The sequence below is a fragment of the Calypte anna genome, chromosome 9 (assembly GCF_003957555.1).
Source record: "Calypte anna isolate BGI_N300 chromosome 9, bCalAnn1_v1.p, whole genome shotgun sequence".
NCBI lineage: Eukaryota > Metazoa > Chordata > Aves > Apodiformes > Trochilidae > Calypte > Calypte anna.
This window is the reverse complement of record NC_044255.1, coordinates 4303686-4326326: the sequence shown is the minus strand read 5'-3', so window position 1 is coordinate 4326326 and position 22641 is coordinate 4303686. Positions and strand designations below refer to the sequence as shown.

The window sequence follows — 22641 nt, the reverse complement described above, 5'->3', positions numbered from 1 at the left end:
ATGAATCAAATCTCTGGTTATCCAGCAGTGCCTGTTCACCTTGTCTTGAGTCTTTTGCCCTTTGCTTATGATCGGTGTATTGATCAAATTCTATTATTTCACTCCCTCCTTTTTCATGTTTTCCTGCCACCCGGGGTACAAGTGGGCTGTGAGTACAACACCTGGCTGTAACAGCTGAAATGGGTTTGGTTTTTGCAATTCAAAGCTGTTGGAGAAGTTGTTTATCACTGATCAGACAAGCTGAGGAATGATTTGCCAATTCACATAGCCCAGTCTCTATTGAAATGTCTGAGTCAGAATGGATTGGTGAGAGAAGGCAACTGGTCTCCTGTCTGGTTCTGCTGCACAGAACATTACAAATTGCAAAGGACTTGTCTGAGCTTTCCCACGATGAAATATTTTCAGATCAGGAATATGACCAGGGTAGTCACTAATTTGATGCAGATTATCTGTAAGACTGGTTGAATGAATGAGTTACACTTCACCATCACATTTTATCTCACATCTGCACCCTGTCAATAGCAGCAGCTGACTTTCATGTGTAATTACATTATTATTCTTCTTTGTTCTCTAAGCTTCCTTCTCCTGTAAGGGTTTCAGACACTGCCTGAATGGTCAGAAAGTTTGCTGTCATGGGACTTATGGAATCTCAGAGGTTTTTGTGGGTGGCTGTGAAGAACACACTGCTGAGTTGGTGTTTAGTGGGTCAGATAACCATCCATTCCCTCTTTTAGGTTTCAGATTCACCAAAGGCCATGTCTCAAGCATGATCTCTGTGTTCCAGTTGCTGAGCGTTTTGTAAATGACTGAGTGTGTACAGTGAAGCCCAGCTTGGATAAGGCACTTCTTATTTGCAGCCTGTTTGGTTGGAGGTAGGAATTACATTATCTGTTCATGGGCTTTTCCCTGCCAATGGTTCAGGGAGCACAGAGGGCAGAGCTGTCACCATCTGCCAGCTTGAAAACTGGAGTCTTGTCCCTTCCCCTGCCTGTGGTGCAAGGAATGAAGGATGGGAGGTGCTGCTATGGCTCTTCATAGCCTGGCCCAAAGCATGTGGGCTCCCTGTTTTATAGGGAATTCCACCTATGTTCTAGTTTAATATAGATATCTGAAAACCTGTTAGAGGAAGGTTTTAGCATCTAGGCAGAAATAGCTTCCAGTTACCACCACCATGGATGGTATTGACTGCCCTGAAAATAGGGAATTCAGGTAAGAGAGACTTCTTAATGTTCAGGTTCATGGCAAGTAAACTGGTCTTGGAGGAAATACTTGTGCATCCTGCTAAACTACTCATACTATGATGGAAAATAAATGTGGTGGAAAGAAAGGCTGGAAATGAGCTGCTTGTGGAAACAGAGGTACCAGTTTTGTGGACACTTAAGCATGCAGAGCCTTTGGTGCCTTTTCATTACTGGATTGTTTCAAGACAGTGAATTGTATGTTTTTTATGGAGCAATAATAGGAATATACAGCAGAGCATAAACAGCAGGGTGTTGATGCTTCTAAAGACCTTACTATATCTGTAATTATTGCTTTCTCTCTTTGGTTGTTGTTGTATCTTGCTTTTGAAGTGATCACATCAGACTTTTTTTCTCCTACTTAGGGGCAGCTGCTTTTTTGCACAAGAAAATTTTTGTGCTCTTTTTAGATGTCAAAGTGATTGAAATGAAGATTATTCTGAAGCATCTGCATTTTAAAGGATGTGAAACTGTGTTAGTGCTTAAGCTGCAAATAAAATTGACTGCTCTGTTTTCATTGCCTGAGGATGTACAATGCAAATGGCAAAACAGGATACTGAAACATCCATTTCAGTAACCAAAGTGCTTCAGTTTACTGTGATCACAAATGGTTTTTTATGAATGGAGTTATCTAAAATGCTGCTTATACTTTACCTTTTTTTCTTTTTTTTTTTTTTTTTGCATGAGATTCTTCAGCTCCATTTCACTTCTTAAGGAGAGGCAATAATGGGGCATATTTTTAAAACCTTGTCTTTTTTTCTAAGAGATGAGAATGTTGCTAGTCAGGATTTAGTTATTAAATCTGTGAGATGCTTTTTTCTGTGGGTGAGAGCAGTGAAGCTGCTCCAGGTTGAAAGGGCTGTTCTGCATGATTCATGTGTTTTGTTAACATAAAAGTCATATGCTATGCTAATATTTTGTTTTTCAGATCATTGTGAAAAGGTCAAGTTCTCAGAAACAAGGTGACTGTTACCATTTCTTGTGCTGGTGGCCATTAATCCTTTCCTCATGAAACCCAAGTATTTGTCTTGCTTCTGTTGCTTCTCATCTTGAAGAGCAGACTCTGAGAGATGTGGTCCCTCAGGGTGCCAGGGGGGCTGTCAAAGAGTCCTTTTTAGGCTGTGCTGTTTTCCTGGCTGCTCTGCTTTCCATCAGCTCCAGCATTGCTTCTGAGCAGGGTCAGCATCTGAGAGGTGCCGAGCTCTGTTCAGGCAGAACTCTGTTCATTCTGCACTGCATTTCCTGCAGTCTTTGGTTCTTTTTCTCTGTCCTCACTGCTTGGGGAGCAAGGAGAAAGGAGGATGTTCTGGTGGTCTTCAGCCCCTTTGGCCATGCTTCACAGAATCACAGAAAAGGAGGGGTTGGGAGGGACCCCAAAAGATCATCCAGTCCAACCCCCCCTGACAGAGCAGCGTCACCTCCAGGAGGTCACACAGGAAATGTGTCCAGGTGGGCTTTGTGTGTCTCCAGGAAAGGAGACTCCACAACCTCCCTGGGCAGCCTGGGCCAGTGCCCTGTGCCCCTCACAGTGAAAAAATTCTTCCTAATATTTATATGGAACTGCCTAATCTCCAGTTTATAACCACTGCCCCTTGTCCTATGGTTTGTCACCCCTGAGAAAAGCTTTGACTCCATCCTCCTGGCACTCACTCCTTACATATTTACAAACACTGATGAGGCCACCCCTCATTCTCCTCTTCTCCAAGCTGCAGAGCCCCAGCTCCCTCAGCCTTTCCTCACCAGGAGATGTTCTGCTCCAGCATCTTGGTCACTTTGCTCTGGAGTTTCTCCAGCAGTTCCCTGTTCTTCTGGATCTGAGGGGCCCAGAACTGGACACAACATTCCAGATGTGGCCTCACCAGAAGTGGCTTGCCCTTCCTTCCACAACCTATAGGTTCTCTGATTTGAATTTACCTAGCAGTTTCCTATTCAATCATACTGATCTTATCTTTCTTGATTTCCTTCCCATTGGGATGCTTTGGTCTCGAGCTCAGAAGTGGTCCTTGAAAGCTAACCAACCTTCTTAGTACCCTGTCCTGTAGGATTTCCCCCAGAAATTGTTTAAAGAGGGCAAAGTTGGCCTTTCTGAAGTTCAGGGTTGTGATTCTACTTGGAATCCTGTTTCTACCACGTAAAATCCTGAACTCAACCATCTCATGGTCACTGCACCCAAGGTTGCCCTCAGCCTTCACTGCTTCCCCAAGGCCCTCCTTGTTGGTTAGGATGAGATCCAGCAAGGCTCCAAGAAGTTACCATCAATAACCAGGAACCTCCTGGACTGGGAATGGCTGAGGAGCCCTTCCAGCAAATGCCTCTCACCACGCACACGGAGCACCTGTGTCTTCTCTCCTGCTCTGTAGTGCTGAGGCTTACTCTGTCCCTGTTTAAAATTTCCCTGCTCATGGAAAAGGAAGCTGACTGAAATGAAGACCTGCAGTGCTCAGGATTTGAAACCAAACATGAGCTTTGCTGCCCGAGTCTTAGTGACCTGCTCATGGAATTAAATCTTCCCCATAGCAGCACTCACCTCTGCAAATCAGGCTTGGCAGTGGTGCACCCCTCCATAGGGTGCCTGCTGCCCTGGGGCCTTGGGATGTTGGGCTGTGATCCAGAGAGGTTCTTTTAATGGGATGAGGTTCAGCAAGGCCAAGTGCCGGGTCCTGCACTTTGGCCACAACAACCCCATGGGGAGCTCCAGGCTGGGCACAGAGTGGCTGAGAGCAGCCAGGCAGAAAGGGACCTGGGAGTCTGGATTGCCAGGAAGCTGAACAGGAGGCAGCAGTGTGCCCAGGTGGCCAAGAAGGCCAATGGCATCCTGGGCTGGCTCAGGAGCAGCGTGGCCAGCAGGTCCAGGGAAGGGATTCTGCCCCTGTGCTCAGCCCTGGGGAGGCCACAGCTTGAGTCCTGTGTCCAGTTCTGGGCCCCTCAGGAAGTTCAGGAAGGAGATTGAGGTGCTGGAGCAGGTCCAGAGAAGAGCAAGGAGGCTGGGAAGGGATCCAGCACAGATCCTGTGAGGAGAGGCTGAGGGAGCTGGGGGTGTTGAGGCTGGAGAAGAGGACGCTCAGGGGAGACCTCATCACTCTCTCCAACTCCCTGAAAGGAGGTTGGAGCCGGGGGGGGTTGGGGTCTTTTCCCAGGCAACTCTCAGCAAGACAAGAGGGCAGGGTCTCAAGTTGTGCCAGGGGAGGTTTAGGTTGGAGATTCGAAAGAATTTCTTTCTGGAGAGGGTGATCAGCCATTGGAATGGGCTGCCCAGGGAAGGAGTGGATTCTCCGTGTCTGGAGATATTTCCAAAGAGCCTGGATGTGGCACTGAGTGCCATGGGCTGGGAACCACGGGGGGAGTGGATCAAGGGTTGGACTTGATGATCTCTGAGGTCCCTTCCAACCCAGCCAGTTCTGTGATTTTTGGGGGGAGCAGTGAGGAGCATCCCTCCTGTGAGCCAGCTGCCCTTCAGCGCCGACATTAGGGCATTTGGCGTTTTCTTTTAAAGCTGCCAATACCCCGAGCGCTCGTCATGCTGGAAAAATACACTGCGGGCTGTTTTTTCATATATTTTTTTTTCCTTTTTACAGTCCTAAAAGCTTGGCAAGGACGACTCCGTGTCGCAGGGAAGAGAGGGCCGGCCTTACGCTTAGCTGTCTCTTGCCTCTGCGTGTCCCCCGGAACTCCCGCACCCCCGGCACGGTTTCCTTGGAGTGGGGGGGGAGACTCCTGGGCCGGTCCGGGCCGGACCCTCAGACCGGGGCCGCTCCGGGGGGTTCGGCCGCCCCGCCCCGCGCTGCCGGCCCCGCCTCTCCCGGGACCCCGCCCCCCGCTCAGGCCCCGCCCCTCCCCGCCAATGGCAGCGCGCGGTGGGCGGGTGCGCACGGTGGGCGCGGGGAGGTGGCGGGGCTGGCGGCTGCGGGCCCTGAGCGCTGAGGAGAGGACAGAGGTGAGGGGGGACCGGAGGGGACCGGGCGGGACGGGGGCAGCGGGCGGCGGGGTGGGAGCGTGGGAGGGGAGCAGCCCTCACGCCGATCCTGGAACTGGGCTGCCGGCGAGCGGCGCCTCGGCTCGGCCCGGCCCGACCCGCCTGAGCCGGGCCCGGCCTTGCCTGCGAGTCGGCCGCTTCCGCCGCCCGCGGCCGCTGTCGGGCGGAGGCTTTGGTGAGGCGGCCCGGGTCTGCCCCCCCCCCCTCCTCCCCTTCCACACTCTGCCCGCGCTGCCCCACGGTCTGCGGCCCTCAGGCCTTCAGGCATGGGGGCGAAGGGCTCTGAGTGGCGGGGCCCGGGAGCGCCTTCCCCAGCCCGGGGATCTGCTCGGGGGCCGCTCCTCCGCTGCCTCGTTAGGCTGGGATGTTCAGCACCTGAGCCTTCCCTTCTGCAGCCGCCTCTCTGCCCCCGGTGCTGGCGGTGCGAGGGGGGAGCCTGTGGCGCCCTGCAGCTTCTGTGTGGGCAGTTAGAGAAGTGCTGGGGGTGCTCATGGGGACCGGGTGCAGGCCTCCCTCTGCATCATAGAATCACAGAATTGGCTGGGTTGGAAGGGACCTCAGAGATCATCAAGTCCAACCCTTGATCCACTCCCCTGTGGTTCCCAGCCCATGGCACTCAGTGCCACATCCAGGCTCTTTGGAAATATCTCCAGGCACGGAGAATCCGCTACTTCCCTGGGCAGCCCATTCCAATGTCTGATCACCCTCTCCAGGAAGAAATGCTTTCGAATCTCCAACCTAAACCTCCCCTGGCACAACTTGAGACCCTGCCCTCTTGTCTTGCTGAGAGTGGCCTGGGAAAAGAGCCCAACCCCCCCCTGGCTCCAACCTCCTTTCAGGGAGTTGGAGAGAGTGATGAGGTCTCCCCTGAGCCTCCTCTTCTTTAGGCTGAACACCCCCAGCTCCCTCAGCCTCTCCTCATCCATCCATCTCCCTCCAGGCCAGAGCAGAGGGTGGCTGCCGGCATGCGGGAGAGCCGTGAGAGGCGTTTTTAAATGGTTTTGAGGAGGGGTGTCAGTAATGGGAGCGAGGGGTCCGGGTTTCAGGGAGCAGCATCTCTCCTGCTGCAGCTGGGGCACTCGTAGTCTTTACCTTGCTTTGTTTCAGTTGGGTTCCTGATCCATCAGTTGGTGCCAGCTTGGTGTAATGATGTTAACAGGTTGCTGTTGCCTGAAAGTGAAAAAGTAAAATGAGTGAAGTTTGCAGCTGTTGGACTGAAGGGACCTGATTTGAGAGCTCTGCTGAGAGCACTTTCTTGCTGTGGGCTCCTACCATATGCAGGTAGTGTGGATCCTGTCCTAGGGAAGACAGGGATCAGCCTGCTCACACCCAGCAGCTGAGAAGCTGGCATGACTTCAGGTCAGGCTCCTGCACAGGTGGAGGATGGAGCATTGTAGTGACTCTGACAGACTAAAAGACATCGTACTTTGAGGAGTTACTTTTGGGCATGTCTTCAGGTGGAAGCTGCATTTCCCAGTTTGCTGGTAGCTGGTAAACACTGTTTCCTGTAAAATAAGTTTGTTCAATCTAAGTAGAAGGGTGAACATTCACTGTGACTTTGAAGCTTTTTCAAAAAGGCAACAAAAAAGTACATAGCAACCTTAATTTTATAAGATTTGTTTCCAGCCGGTCCTTCAGTCTCATTTGTGGCTGGGAGCAATAGTCATTTCATCTGATTTAGATTTAATGGCTGGTCCCTGTTTATAGGAAATGATCACTGAATGCAAAGAAGTTCTTGCCAGATAAATGCAGGGAAGATTTCTTTCTGTTTTTAGAGCAACCAGTATTGTGGCAACACTGCATTTTAGTTTTGAATTGCTGAGGAGGTGAATGAGACCTTTTCCTGGCTGGCCTGGGGTGGGAGCCTCTCTGTGCTGTTGGATGCTTTCTCTGCTCTCCCCACAGAGCTTCTTGTTCTTCCCAGTGTTCGCAGTCTCTCCAGGCTTCATTCTTTCCTTTTTTCTCCTCTCATTTAGACAGCCCCTTTAGCTGATACACATCCTGAATCAATGTTTTTGTTAAGAAATATCATAGGTAGTCAACTTAGACGAAACAGAATACATAACTAATTGATGGAAATAGTGTTTTACTTGATAAACACTCCTCACACTTTTGGTTTTGAGGCAGTTGGACCAAGCCAGGCTGTTAAGGGATTTTTACTGACTGTAGCAACACCATTAGGATGCCCTGGGAAGGTGCTGGTTGTGGTGTGGAATCACAGCTGCCACGCTGTGGGCAGGGCACTGTTTTTTTAGGGAATGTGGTTTGCCTTCTGCACGCTGTGTTTTCTGTCTACATCCCCTGAAAAATCTGACTGTATTCTGGTTGAAGGGTAAATATTTTTAGGCATTTGTCATGAGCAAGATGGAAGGCTGAGCCCTGTTGAGATCACTTTTCCTTTTAACACCTGTGAGGAAGAACTTTGGCAAGACTTTGGTCTCTTCTTGCTGGTAACCAAAAGCTGGTATGAGTCCCCAGGAGCTCCCTGTTTCCTCTTTAGCTGGGTGATCTACCTTGGCTGTCACCACTTTTTGCTTTTGATTAACTGCAGTGTCTGTCCCTTCCAGTAGCTGTTCGTTTAGAAGGGGCTGAATGTGTTTGTGGAGTGCTAAATTTTAGTGGTTATCAGTAAAAATAGCCTCATGAGGAGTATATCTGATTCTGGGCAGCTGCAGTTGCTGGAAAGCTGAATGGCAGTAGCAAGATCTTCCCATGCAGTTAAGTTGTGAGGGGATATAGATGACACCAAGGTGTTGTCTTCAGGTCAGCTGTTAGAGCTGTAACCTCTGCTGAATTGTCCTGTTGTGGTTTAAAAATTTCTGGCCTAATAGTTTTTCTCCTTGGCTGTGCAGCCAGACGAACTGGGATGGCAGGATACACACAAAACTGTCCCTGAGAAAGGAACTTTCTGCTACTGTGTCATCTAAAACTGGTAGGTCGGGCAATGTACACACACTTTGAAGATGGAGACCATGCTTTCACACCTTGTGTGTCTTCAGCCGGGAGCCTGCAGGCATCTCTGCAGGGGTCTTAAGCCGTGCTACTCAGGCAGGGCTCTGCAGCGTTTGCAGCAGCTCTGAGAGACTGCTGAGCCCAACAAGCCTTGTGGTAGGCATGATTAGGCAGGAGGCATCTGCCTCCTCCTGTGAGAAGTTTGCCTGCATAAGGGTCTGCAAGTAGAAAAAGGATAAAACCCAAAAACATGATGTTAAAACCCACTGCTCTGCGAGCCAGGAAGATGTTTGACCAAAAATCAATGCGTGCAAGGATTAAAATTTAACTCCTGCACCACTGATTTTGAACGAGGTGAAGCTGTCTCCATTTAACTCCACAGAGCAGGCTGCCTACCTATTCAAAGGGACAAAGAAATGCTTTAATCATCTGCCCCTTTCCTTTTCAGATGAAACATGAGTATTACGGAGCAGTAATTAACACTTCATATTTTGCAGTGTTACAGCCAGGCAAAGGCTGTCCCAGTGTCAGTGTCTGCCTGCTTCCCATTGTTTGGACATAGCATGGAATTTGGGAAAGGCAACCTTTGGAAAAGCCTCAGGGAACCTACAGGTTTCTGTATGCATTTCTGCTGAGTGCCTTGCATGGTGTTGCCAGTAAGTGTGGGGCAGTGGGCACCTTACATCCTGACCCTCATTCCTGTGGGCCCTGCTGCAATCCCCAGGCAAACATTGCCACTGCTGCCATGGTAGGGAAGAGCCAGGGAGAAACAAGCAGGGTTTTTGGTTGGTTTTTTTTTCCACATGGCAAATTAAAATGTTTGCTCGGCAACAACTGCCTCCAAACCATGAAAGTAAGGATTATGGTGCAGTTAGTTGGCCTACATGAACTAGTGTAGGTTTCTGCAGTTGAGATTTTTGCTCACTGACTTAATCTGGACACGGTGGAGATTTGCTAATTAGGTGAAGAACTGTTATCTGCATCAGAAATCTGCGTTATGAAGGCTCTGAGCTGCCAGGATTGGTTGGAGGAGTTAGGGTTTGGCATGAGTCATCATTTTGGGGGATTAAGAAAGTTAATTGTCCCTGTTATCTTGGGGTGTGGTCCCAGGTAGCAGAGTCAATGGGATGGCTCAGTACCAGTGAAAGGTGGAGTCCTGCTTTAGCCTTCCTTGCCTGCAGCTTTGCTTGTGGTGACCTGGTTTAGGGAGTTAAATTGGCAGAAAAAATAATTGGAAATGAAAATGACAGTGTGTAAGGAGCATGGAGGGCACAGGTCTGAGTTATCCTGTCTCCTAACTGTGTTTTGGAATAGTTCTTACTGGGGTTTTTTCGGTGTTGTTTTATTTTTCTCTCCTCTCCTTATTTTTCTTCCCAGCAGCTGTTTCTTTGACCAGAGTTTCATCATCTTTATTACTGGTTTTGCTTGTGAGATGACAAGCATTAAATAAGAACTCAGTGTGTGACTGTGTTTCAGATGGGTTATCAGTGGAAAACCATCTTCCAGGTGGTAATCCTGTGTTTTCTTCCAGGTTTCTTTAGTCTCTCCTCCTTGTTGAAAGATGGGAGAGATAGAAGGAACATACAGAGTCCTGCAAACTCCTGGCTCTCGTTTGGGTGCCCAGAAGACCACAGGAGTGAGCACTTTGGAGCCTGGACAGAACCTCTCTACTGCAATGGCATCAGGAGCTGCCAAAACTCAGGAGAGGGACTTGCCCATCAAAATAAAGATGTTGGACAACACAGTGGAGGTACTCGACATCGAGGTAAGGGATGGAAACCTCATTTCAAGTCTCCTTAGCCTCCAGTAGTGTAAAACTCACAGGATGTGCTACTGTACAGAGCTGGGATGTTTTGGGGCAGTGTTTGAATCAAGATTCCTGCCAGGATTTTGCCTGCATAGAAGCAGTTAAATGAGGAGCACATTGTGTTTTTTTAAATCTGAAGGTTCACAGATGTTATGTGTTTTAAACAGATTTAAAATACAAGCACATACTGGAACAAGATGCTTTAATTGTTACGTGCTTTGGGGGAACACCAGCTGTTTTCTGCCAAACTATTCTTGCTTCCTGAGCCACAACCAGCTTTGTTGATTTGGCAGCTGGGAGAGCAGAAGAGCTTTTTTATTTAGTTACTACTTTTTATAGATTATTTTAATGCTTTGTGTTCTCTTCAAGTAAACTTCCTCATATTTGAAAGTTTTTGCTGCATTTGGGGAGGAAGGCACCAAAGAGGTGGCAGTGTTTCTGCAACTGGGGAAACCTGCCTTAAGAAACAAATGCTCTAATTTAAGTGATTCTGTTTTATAAACAATCAAGAATTTTTGTTATTCAGATTCTTGTTTAATTCTCAGCATTAACCTCAGACTTTAACTGGAGCTTGCTTAGAGATCCTGTTCTAGTGAAGTTACTCAGCTATCAGGTGTTCTACATTAGTGTCAAATTAACTTTATAATTAGCACTCATAGCCTTAGTTTGTTGCATAGACTTAAGGCAGTTTTTCCAAATAGAGTGAAAAAGTTGTCTGTGGAGCTCTGAAGAAAGAGTGGAGTTCTGGGATGTCTTTTCTGGATTGTTGTCCAGCTTTTCTACTATCAAACATGAACATCTGTTTTGTTTGTTTTTAAGTGTGAGACTATGCCTGTATCCCTCCACTGGAGGACACAGGTACAGCAAACCCATCCCTTTTTTTACCATAGAGCACACACCCCTATTTTTTCTTTTTAAAATGGTATTAAAATATTTTTTAGTCTACTGACTTTAGTTCTTTTGAAGTTTGAGTTTTTTCCAAAGAAGCAAACAAGCAACACCTCAACCCTTGAACTTTGAAAATGGAAGCAAGTCTATTCTAAGTTGTTAAAGTCAAGAAAGAATTCCTAAGTCCTAGTTCCTGCTTAGTGACATAAAGCAAATCACTAGAAATCTCCTGTATATCAGCACAGATGCTTTCCTTCTCTTCCTTGTCATATTTAGACTGTCTACTCTTATGCAAATCTTCCACCTTCCTCAGTAACCTTATTCTCTTCATCTTAGTTTATAACTCTTAACTGTCTCTGTCTGACACAGTGTGTGCTTTTATTGTCTTTGATCCACTGCTGAAGGGAAATCCTTTGACCTTGCCTCTCAGACATCATTCAGAATCCTTTTTCACCTTCAGAACTGCTGATGCTCTGATGGTCCTTTGGTTGTGTCCTGGAGCTCTGCTCCAGTTCCTCTGCTGTTCTCTAACCTCTGAGCACCCTCCCTTGCTCCCTTTCAGTTCTCATTTGCACTCATTTTGGTTCACTACTTTCACAATATCTTGTTTTTTGAAACTGTCTTGATCTGGTTGTCCTTTGCCTACTGGAACACTCTTGACTGTATAACCTTCCAGTTATCTTCATTGCTTTCTGGCATCCATTACAGGTACAGTTTAGCTCCATCCTTAACCCCCTGTCTTATCCTACAATTCATTATTAATCTTATCACCAAATTCAAATTCAGCTCACAGTGTCTCAACTTTTGGCTGTTTCTTGCCACAAAATAAAAACAACCTTTGTGTGGTGAAACTTGTGTTTTATATTCGTGTCAGTATCAAGCTTCAAATGTTAAAAACATAAATTCCCCTTTCACACTGGTTTTTTTTTTTTGTTTTTTTGACTGCTAGGAGTCATATTCTAGTTCTACACCTCTAACTAGTAACTTAGTTTCTGTTCACCTCCAGTTCTTTCCTTTCCTTTTGGCTGTTTCTTGCCACCAAATAAAATCAACCTTTGTGTGGTGAAACTTGTGTTTTATATTCGTGTCAATATCAAGCTTCAAATGTAAAAACAAACTCCCCTTTCACACTTTTTTTTTTTTTTGACTGCTGGGAGTCATATTCTAGTTCTACACCTCTGACTAGTAACTTAGTTTCTGTTCACCTCCAATTCTTTCATTTCCTTTAGCCAGGACATCTCCTGCAGGCTCACTCTGCATTCTCTAGGGTTGTACTTTGTAATGAAGCAGCTAAAGCTTATCCAGGACCACCTCCTTTCACACCTTGGCTGTTTTGATCACTTTGGCTCTAACCTCTCCTCTCTTGCTGCACATGTACCTCTTATATGTTGCTCTAAGAGTCAAACCACTCAGTCATTTCCAGCAGCTGCTACTGCCTTACCATTTTTTGCATCACTCCCCTGGCTCCCTCTCTTTGTAGCTTCAAACCTAAGTTGCTTATCTGTGCTTTCACTTTCCTTCAGGGCCCTGCAAGAGGGCACTTTCTTGCTGTTTTTCCCATCATAGTGAGGTTTCCCTTAATTTGAAACTTAGTTTTCTCTTTTTACCTGGAAAGCTCTCTCTTTTCATGGCATACACAGAAACACTCTGATTTGAGCAATCAGAATGTCTGTCAGAAACTTTTGCCTGATGTTGAAAGTGAGAAGGGGGCAGTTTTATTTATCTGTTAGCACTGAGCACAAAAAAGATCTTTAGTCAGCAAATGTTGCATTGGAGCAGCACTCATACACCTTTCATTTTTGTCTAAATGCAGATGGTAACAAGGAGATGAGGTATTAAATTGTAACCCTCTGCCTCCTCCTTTGTTGAGTGGACTGGTGGGGTAGCAGTAACTGCAGACTGCTCTTTGTGATGGAAAACTGAAATTTCTCATGTGGGGATTGAGAGCAAGAATTAGGAAAGATCAGCCATATTTGCTGAAAAGGTGGTGTGAGCTAGTAGAGTTTGTTTTGTTTTGAAATAGCAGTGAAAAATTCATGATTAAGCAGGTGTCCTAAAGGGATAGAACAGAGGCTGTGATTGCAGTGCTGCTTGCTGGCTTCTCTGCTTTTGCAGTTTTTTTCACTGGGTGTGCAAACAAGAGGCAGTGTTGTCTTCATTACCTGCTTCACAGGGTTGGTACTTACTGATTCTGGTTAGCAATGCTCTTTTCAGAGCAGAAGGGACACTGAGGCCTTTCTCACAGGTGCTGTTGGCACCTGATGGAGATGTAGCTTACGGCAGAAGGTGGGGTTTGCTTTTCCTTCTTCAAATAATTTTCCCTTTTATCTTTGAGAACTATGGCAAATAATTTTTTAGTGAATGAGAGGTGGCTGGCTGGGCACAGTGGTCAGGTTCTGGGGAGAGGCCTTCTCTGTGCAGTGGGGTAGAGAAGCTGATGCAGGAGCCCTGTCTACTGCTTTGCCTGTGGAGCTGCTTAAAATGCTACCTCAGCAATTGTAGCCCTGCAGGATAAGCAGAGTAACCACAATAACAAGGCAGCTTTAACTTCTCCTTTCTCCACGTTGCTTTTCAAAGACTTGCTTATCTTCTGGCAGGTGTTGGTGGATCCTCTTGTTTGGTAGCTCTTCCTCATTGCTTGGGATTTTTAAGTCTCTGGAGAGTAGGAGAGGAGACTGACAAAGTGGCATAATGGGAGGGTTAAGATCAAAATAGGAAAAGACATGTTAGTGTTGTAATTAGAACAGTATCTTAAAAGTTCAGTATAGTTACAATCCCCTTCCTTTTGTCTAAAATCCACTGTCTCTGTCCACTGTGACCATGGAAAGGTTTTCTTTCCAACCATGAGTTTTGTTAATCAGTAAGAGGGAGCTGCTCTTTAGAGTACAGTGGGACAGAACTCCTCTCCAGCAAATCTTTTGAATGGGAGGGGATGGAGAAATACTCAAATGTTTTATGGAGTTTAAAAAGATTAAAATGTTTGTTTTCTTCTTTCTCTCCCCAAACAAAAAAGAGAATGAGGCAAGCCCATGCAAAACCAGGCTGGAATATTAATTATTGTCATGGGTTTTTTGGTCTTTTTACAGCACTCTTGGTCAGTTCAAATCCAGCATGTGCCATAATCGTGGGGCACTTGCCCTCTTCCCTCCAAGCTAAGTCTGTCCCAGTGGGTGGTTTTGCAGACAGCTTGATGAATGAGTGGAAAATTTAATTGAATTAAAAATAATCAGGGTTTTACAATAGAAGTTCTGCCAGCTTTTCTGATTTTCTTGAGATTAATCTTGGAGGCCTTTGAGCATAAAAATATGGCAGACTCTTCACTAGAAATGCCTGGGCTGGATTTAGTTTGCCAGCATGACCACTTGTTGAAATTATCCTTGTCTGGTGCTGGTTATTGAAGAAGAGAAAATCTGTGGCAACTTAGGCTGCAGAAATGTAGTGTATAGGAAGTTGTGATTTATACTTCCTGATAGATTGGTGGTAGAGTTCCAAGTGGATTGTGTAATAGGGCTGCCAAAGACATAGAGTGCAGCGTGTGTGTGTCTGGTTTAGAGGAAACAAGGGGTCTCTTTGCTTGGCATGGTTGGGAGTGGTATTGGTGTTAGGTTAAAGAGTCTGCCTTAAAAACCAGGCAAGTTGGTTTAAATAACAGGTCTAGTAAATAAGAAATATTTATATAACAGGTCTAGTAAACAAGAAATATTTATATAAGAGGTCTAGTAAATAAGAAAGGGGTCAGACTTGTCACAACCTCCAGCCACTTTCTCTGATGCAGTACATTTTTTGGAGGGAATGCAGACTGTAAGGTCTGTCTCTGAGCCAGTTTCCTTTTTCACTGGCTTCCTAAGACATCTAATGGCAGTGCTGCTGTAACATGGTGTTTAATATTTGGTCTCTATGCTGTTCCTGATGTAGGAAATAGGTGTGCTTGCTTTCTTATGTGAACTATGCTCTATGCTATGAGGAAGTGGCCTGGAAAAAGAGGTTTAAATGATTATGCTTCAAGTTTGCCAGACTCTGGGAAGGACTTGGCACCTCTTCAGCTGTGTGTACTACTTCTTCTACTTCTGCTTAAATGTAAAATAGAATCTTGGAGTGGGGAATACTTATGCTTTATATTATATTCTATTTTCTGTTATAAAATCATAACACAGTTCTTATTGTTCAGGAAAATGAGGTGGGTCTGCCTGTGTGCTTCACTCGGTGAAAAACTTACAGTAGATTTTTTTTCTTTCGTGTTCTTTGTCAGGTTGCTTTGAGCACACAGATCTGTTATTTCTTTTAAAGAACATAACTTTCACACAGTGAGATAACATGTTTCTCTGTAGAACATTCTAGTGGTGTGAGTTAGCTCTGTGTTGGCTTGAATTTGCCTTTGCTTTTAACTAACTTGTGCTCAGATTTTGTTTTTGTCCTGCAGCCTTGCCATGCTCTGAAGTTAAGTGTTGTTTAAGGCTTTCTCTCTGGGTCAGGCTTGTGCTGTCATGGCTTGGAGTGTGAAAGTGGATCTTAGGAAAAAGCTTTTTTGTTTTTTGGGGATTTTTCCCATTTCCTGTATTCCCACCAGGCCTGTTGTTTCCTTGTGCAGGATTGAGTTTCTTGAAGGTGGTTGTATCTTTTCTCACTTTCTGTCCAAGCACATGAAAGGTGGAGGATGTTCCCCATCCCTGGGGTGCTGTGTGATCTGTCTCTCTCCTCCTGACACCAGTGGGCTGCCTGGGAGGGGAAGGTGTTGACTCCAGTGCCATTCATGAGAACATGCTGGTACTGTGGGCTGAGGCAGACCCTGAGCCAGTGTTTCAGTCCCTCTGGCTCTCAGTACCAGCTGCCCTCCTGCTCTCCCTTTGCCTGCTTAGACCTTCCTTTCATAAAGGCTTTTTCCCCCCTCTGCTGTAAAAGTATTAACAGCTTAAATATGTGGGAAGTGGGAGGACAGGCTGCTTCTGAATCCTATTAGTACTGTGCTGAAGGAATGGGGATGCTGTGTTAGCTCAGTGTTTTTCTTCCCCATCTGGGAAGAAATAGTCAAAATTCCTGAAAGAATCATAGCCAGATGTTTGTCATTGCTCTGCTTTGACTCTCCTAAATATGGCAAATAGGCTGCCCTAGGACTTATTTTAGTCTGACCTCAGAAGAGAAAGTTAGTAATTCACTTTTTAAAATTTGGAGTTATTATAGAGTTTAAGAAGAAAATAATTGAAGCTCTGCAATTTGTGTACCGTTTGATTCCTCTGTGTATTTCTGTAAACATGTTATTTTGTGTCTGGGGACTTGGCTTTTTTGGTGCTATGTAGGAATGTGGTATTGGGTGGGGAAAGGTAAAACCCCAGCCATTTTATCGACACGCTTGGTCTGGATGTGTTTTGTTTTGAGGAAAGATGTGAACTTAATTTCTATTATAAAAACAGTTTAGTGCTTGACATTTCTCTGAACAATGGGTGTCCCATTATGAGAAAAGAAAATGGGGTTGTAATGCAGCAAAGGAGAAATTATCTGAATATTCCTTTATGAAAAGTCTGTGAAACACACATATGGCAACTTAATTCACAGATATTGTTCAAAATGTGATAAAATGGTCATCAAGTGTCCTTGAAGTGTGAACACAATAGGTTGAGTTCATAACTGTCTGCTCTGTAGTGAGACTGCTTCACCACATGATGTGTACAGATGGAAAACTTCTCTTGCACATCTTCATAGGAGTCAATGGAGCAACAGTTCAAGACCCAAATTTACTTAGTTTCATAGAATCATAGAATTGGCTTGGTTGGAAAGGACCTCAGAGATCATCAAGTCCAACCCTTGATCCACTCCCCCCGTGGTTCCCAGCCCATGGCACTCAGTGCCACATCCAGGCTCTTTGGAAAGATCTCCAGACACGGAGAATCCACTACTTCCCTGGGCAGCCCATTCCAATGCCTGATCACCCTCTCCAGAAAGAAATTCTTTCCAATCTCCAACCTAAACCTCCCCTGGCACAACTTGAGACCCTGCCCTCTTGTCTTGCTGAGAGTTGCCTGGGAAAAGAGACCGACCCCCCCCTGGCTCCAACCTCCTTTCAGGGAGTTGGAGAGAGTGATGAGGTCTCCCCTGAGCCTCCTCTTCTCCAGCCTCAACACCCCCAGCTCTCTCAGCCTCTCCTCATAGGGTCTGTGCTCGAGTCCCTTCACCAGCCTGGTTGCCCTCCTTTGGACCTGCTCCAGGACCTCAATATAGTTTAACACAGAGCTGGTGCAAAGCTGAACTCTTGAAGCTTTCCTAAGTTTACTGTACACTTACTGAGAACTTCCTGCCTGTAATTGTTCTGTCTGGATGAGATCTGATAAAGTAACCCCAGTGTATAACACAGCAATGTTCTGACAGATACCTAGTGGCACAATTCCTGTGCTTGATTCCCTTCGGGTGCCTTCTGAAGTACCTGATGTGCAGCCTTGTAAGGAAGAAGCTGTTACCTCTTAACTTCTTATGAGTTCCAGTAACGTGTTGTGATCACTAATAAGGAAGGATGTACTGTGTCATTTTTTAAACACTTCTGCAGAATACAGGTGTTAATTTTTTTTCATCATTTAGTGGCAATGGCTAGTGGAAATCATCAGCCAAGATGAATCTTATGCCATTCTATCAAAATAACTGAGAAATGCTGTGTTAAAATAGCAAAATCAAAAAGCAAGTCGTTGTCTGGCAAACTTGTCTGGGTGTGGGTGACATCTAAAGCTGGCTTCACAGATGGATAATTCTGTAGAATATGAAAGGGGAAAAAAAAACACAACCCAGTCAGCTAAAGACAGCTACAGAAATACAGAATGCTAAAAGTCAGTTCAGAGAAATTTTAGGTTAGTGATTACCAAAAAAAGGGACTTCATGTTGAACAAGGATAATGTCTCCTGGTACCCAGCTGTGTTCAGGGAAGCAAAGCCTGGTGAACATGTGTTTTATTTAAACAGGGTTGCAAAAGCATACCTGTGTGTCATGTGTTTCTCCTTGCAACAAAACACATTTCTGGCAAAGGCAATGCTACCTACTTGTGCAAGAGGGAGACCATATAAATGGAATATTTAAAAAATTGCTGTGGTGCTGGTATAAGAGATTTACTTAAGATTGTGATATTAGATATGGAGGGGGTAGGACCCATCTGTTTGACAGAGCAGTCATTCACAAGTAAAAATAAGGTGAGAAGACAAGGGGAAAAAAATAAAAAAGTTTTGAGCTACTAAGTAGTCTGTATCATGAGTTCAGAGACACTCCTGGAATCTTTGAATTGCTTATCTAGGTGCTGCTGTCCTGACCTGAGCTACACAGTCAAGCCCCACAGGTACAAAATACAGTGAGGAAACAATAATCACATCTCTAATTTGGAATACATTGCCCTATAGTAACCTCTTTTCACTTGTAGTAGAACTTGTGATGCCTTTCTGACGTGGCTGAAGCACTGGGCTTGGGCTTTCCACACATACATGTGTTTTGGAGCATGCTTCTTATGGTGAAAGAAGGTTTGAAAAGCATCTCAAGTCACTTCTTCCCAGCCTTACGGGAGGTGAATGGGAAATGAAGTATTTTAATGGCCTGCTTTCCCACCTCTGAGATCCAGCCTGATGTGTTTGACATCTCTGCTGCCTGGGCTGCTGCTCATCTCCAGCTGCTCCTGGCAAAAGGCTTTGGGGGCAGCACTTGGTGGAGCCTGAGCAAAAAACAGGAGTGGTAAAATCCCCATATTAGTTTAGAAAAGGAAAGAGGGCTTTGTAGAGGCTCTGTGTTAGAGCTCTCTGATGCCTAGGCAATTGAAATAATTAAAGATGAGCTTCACTTTGCCCCTCAGCCCACCCCTGGGGCAACTACCCCAAAGCCAGGGGTGTGGGAAAGACTCCTTGAAAGGGGGAAGTTAACAAAGCTTTGGCCTTATCTAATCTGGCCTGGAGGTATTTATTAACCCATTGCCATGGTACTGAAACTCTGCTCAAAGTACAGGGGAGAGTGATTTTAGGAAAGCTGGTACAATTTCAGTTTTGCACAAAATGAAAGATAAGTTGGGCCTTTTCTGTAAAAATAACTATTTTGTGTAAAAAAAAATAATCATCTTTTCTTTTTGTCTTATTTTCTAAATGTTTTAAACTATTTCATCAAGCAGGCTTCTTCAAGTGGAGCCACTGGAACACCTCGTAGGGAAAGCCCAGATCAAATCTGGTTCATTTGGAGCAGGGATTATGGTTTTGAGGCAAAAGCATAAGTAATGGGGAAGGATTAGCAATTTTAGGAATCTTTTTTTTTTTTTTTTTTGTGAACAAATGGAAGCAAAGCAATGTCTATGTTTAACAGTACTTAAAAACATGGATACTTTAAGACAGACACACATATGACATGGTACTGTACAAGTTCCTGGGGTACCTACAGCCTGAATGCATGAAGTGTCCAGGCATAGGAAAGGCAGTGGGAGTAGGGGAGGGATCTGTACTGGATTCAGCATCTGTTTAGGGTCTGCAGCAAAAAGTTCATGGGGAAAGAACTGAGATCATCAGTCTGCTAGCTTCTGCTTTCTGAGCTTTATTGTGCTGTTTTACAGCTTGTGTGGAGAAAGTAGGTGATGAGACATTCTGTCACTAGCCTTAATTCCTTGAAATGGAAAGAGGCTTCTTTGGGGAATGGCTGCTAATGGCACACTGCCCATTTTGACAGCAGGCCATTGGCTGTTTCAGCCATCAGGTTGTTCAAAGGCTTGAAATAGTGCAGATATTTAATGTATGATGAAGCTGAGCCCTTCCACGTGTGCACTTGGTGCTTGAGGAAGGCTGTTGGTCCAATGTTGTCCTGTCCTTTTGCAGATTATCTGAAATAGTCCATGTTACAGAAATTTCCCCAGTGTCACTGCTAGTGGAATGTTCTGGCATTTGGATTGCCATGATCTTCACCACTGCTTGGGATTGGCCTCCCCCAAGTGTTGCTGCTGTCATCTGGATATTTAATTACTAGCAAGCATCAGCACTACTTCCAAACTGGCAAGCAGCAACTCCCTGCAAAGCTTTTTCCTGTGATGTATTTCAGGGTTTTCATTTGGGTGACTTACCTCTTCTGCAGGTACTCTGGAGCAGGGTATGCAGCAGAGGTTCACGTTCCAGGTAATGACAGTGAGGGAGAATTTATGCTCTACAGCCAATAATTTTTGTGTATCTTCTGTGTGCTGTTTGTATACAGTGCTTGGGGACTGTGTTGGCTGGATGCTTAACCCTTTTTTTGTGTGTGTTTTATTTTGAGTGCTCCAGGTATTTCAGCACGAGAGCACCTCTAGAACTTGGAACCATTTTTTGTCTCTACATGCTATATACTTAAGTATACATTTCCCAATCTCATTCACATAATTCCCTCCCTCCTGGGGATCTTTTCCCATGTCAACAAATTACAGTTTTCCTACTTGCAGGCATCCAACAATTCCAGCCATTCTGGAAAAGCATGTTTGTTGGGTAGAGCTGGTTCATTTGGCAGAAAAGGGCTTTAGCACTGCTCAAACTTTTAAATGATCACAGGTTTTGAACCAGAGGAGCCAGATGCTTACATTTCTAGAATAATCTGTCTGGCTGTGGATTCTGTTAAAAAAAACCCAAACAAGAAAACCAATGACTGAAGTCTTAGGACTGAAAATCTTGGGGGAGTGTCTTAGAGTTTTTATTTTTAAAACAAAATGTATGACTATTATGCAGTGTAATAATGTAACTTAAAATAGCTCAAATTGGTATTTGCAGCTTCCATATTTGAGTACTTTGGTTTAATAGGAATACTGCAATATCCTGCAGTATTTAAGAAAGTAGTTAGGTGTTCAAGGTTAAATGTACACTGAATTATGAAGAAGTTACAGTATAATTTTCCGGGTGGCAATGGATTCCCAGAGCTCAGTGAAATCCCCTGACATTTTCATCTGTGCAGCTGATGTCAGGTTGTGATATGCACTGCAATATAACAGTGCCCTTTTTGGCACAAAATAACCTGTAGTGAGCACCTGTCAGTGTATTAGTGAATAAACCAAATGCATGTATTTAAAATAGAATTTTCTTTACAATGTAGTAAAAGAAAGATTAAAAGAATTGAACCTCAAAGTTATTGTTAAATGCTCAGATAATCAAAATGAAATAATATTTAAGCAGTATTGGCTGAGGACCTGAAATCAGAGTTTGACACATCAGTTGCTGCCAGGTTCCCATTTTTGTGGGCAGGCAGAGACCATTTTCATTTGAGTGACTTGTTCCAATCAAAATTGAAGAAACTGGTCAAATACTGAAAAAGAAGACAGTTAATTTTTACTTTTCCAGTCTGTGGATTAAAAACTACATCTGGAGATGGTAAGGTCTTCTTACTTTATCCATGGTAACAAATGGATGGTATTCCTTGCCATATTATTTCCTTGTATTTCCTTTTTTCTAACTGATGTGGTTTAAATCTCCCTGTATTAATAAATGCAGTTTTTGTTTATATATATCATTAATGATAGTTATGAATAGGGAGTTTTGAAGGCATTTTTTATCTATCACACTGCAGTTGGACAGAGATCTAACAGATTACAAAAGGGCTGAAGATAAACACAGCTATAAACTCACTGAAATGTTTGTATATTTCTGCTTAAGAAAGGAAATAACAAGCCTAGTGTAACTACTATGTTTAGTTGCTGATTGTCAGCTTTTCATTCTGCCAAGAGATAAGAAATCACTCTTTTTATAAGGAAGAACACTGAAGTGGATGACAGAAAAAGAAATTTTAAAAATCCTTGGCTGGTGAAGCTGTCCTGGTGAAATCAGGTCAGTTTACTTTTCGTGCCTGCTGGTGGAGTGCTCCTTGTCAGTGAGGTTGCCAACTAAAAACTTCTTCCTCTGGTGCAGACCCCCTGTTTCCTGCAGGGTTTGGGCTCCCACGGGGTGCACATTTCTGCAACACAAACTCCAAGGTCAGCCGGTGTTTGCTGAAGTTGGGGGCCAGTGGCTGCACAAGAGTTTCCATTCTATATCCCTGTTTTATAAACCTCCATTTCTTCCAAACTATTGGCTTTTGGATGTGGGTTGGTGTTTCTTTTCCTTCTTTCCTTCTTTTCCTTCTTTTCCTTCTTTCCTTCTTTTCCTTCTTTTCCTTCTTTTCCTTCTTTTCCTTCTTTTCCTTCTTTTCCTTCTTTTCCTTCTTTTCCTTCTTTTCCTTCTTTTCCTTCTTTTCCTTCTTTTCCTTCTTTTCCTTCTTTTCCTTCTTTTCCTTCTTTTCCTTCTTTTCCTTCTTTTCCTTCTTTTCCTTCTTTTCCTTCTTTTCCTTCTTTTCCTTCTTTTCCTTCTTTTCCTTCTTTTCCTTCTTTCCTTCTTTTCCTTCTTTTCCTTCTTTTCCTTCTTTTCCTTCTTTTCCTTCTTTCCTTCTTTTCCTTCTTTTCCTTCTTTTCCTTCTTTTCCTTCTTTTCCTTCTTTCCTTCTTTTCCTTCTTTTCCTTCTTTCCTTCTTTCCTTCTTTTCCTTCTTTTCCTTCTTTTCCTTCTTTTCCTTCTTTCCTTCTTTTCCTTCTTTTCCTTCTTTTCCTTCTTTTCCTTCTTTTCCTTCTTTTCCTTCTTTTCCTTCTTTCCTTCTTTCCTTCTTTTCCTTCTTTTCCTTCTTTTCCTTCTTTTCCTTCTTTTCCTTCTTTTCCTTCTTTTCCTTCTTTTCCTTCTTTTCCTCTTTTCCTTCTTTCCTTCTTTTCCTTCTTTTCCTTCTTTTCCTTCTTTTCCTTCTTTTCCTTCTTTTCCTTCTTTTCCTTCTTTTCCTTCTTTCCTTCTTTTCCTTCTTTTCCTTCTTTTCC

At 44.4% G+C, this 22641-nt stretch overlaps 1 protein-coding gene across 3 annotated transcripts in view; it reads left to right on the top strand.

Moving 5' to 3' along the window:
* The first annotated feature begins 5085 nt into the window (after positions 1–5085).
* The window catches only part of FARP2 (FERM, ARH/RhoGEF and pleckstrin domain protein 2), a 70951-nt gene continuing 53395 nt past the window's right edge, over positions 5086–22641 (top strand). For all 3 annotated transcript variants that reach the window (XM_030456080.1, XM_030456079.1, XM_030456082.1), the window contains exons 1-2: positions 5086–5172; positions 9695–9928. In XM_030456080.1, the coding sequence (XP_030311940.1) occupies positions 9725–9928 (204 nt within the window). In that variant the 5' untranslated portion in view covers positions 5086–5172; positions 9695–9724. The remainder of the gene's footprint in view (positions 5173–9694; positions 9929–22641) is intronic.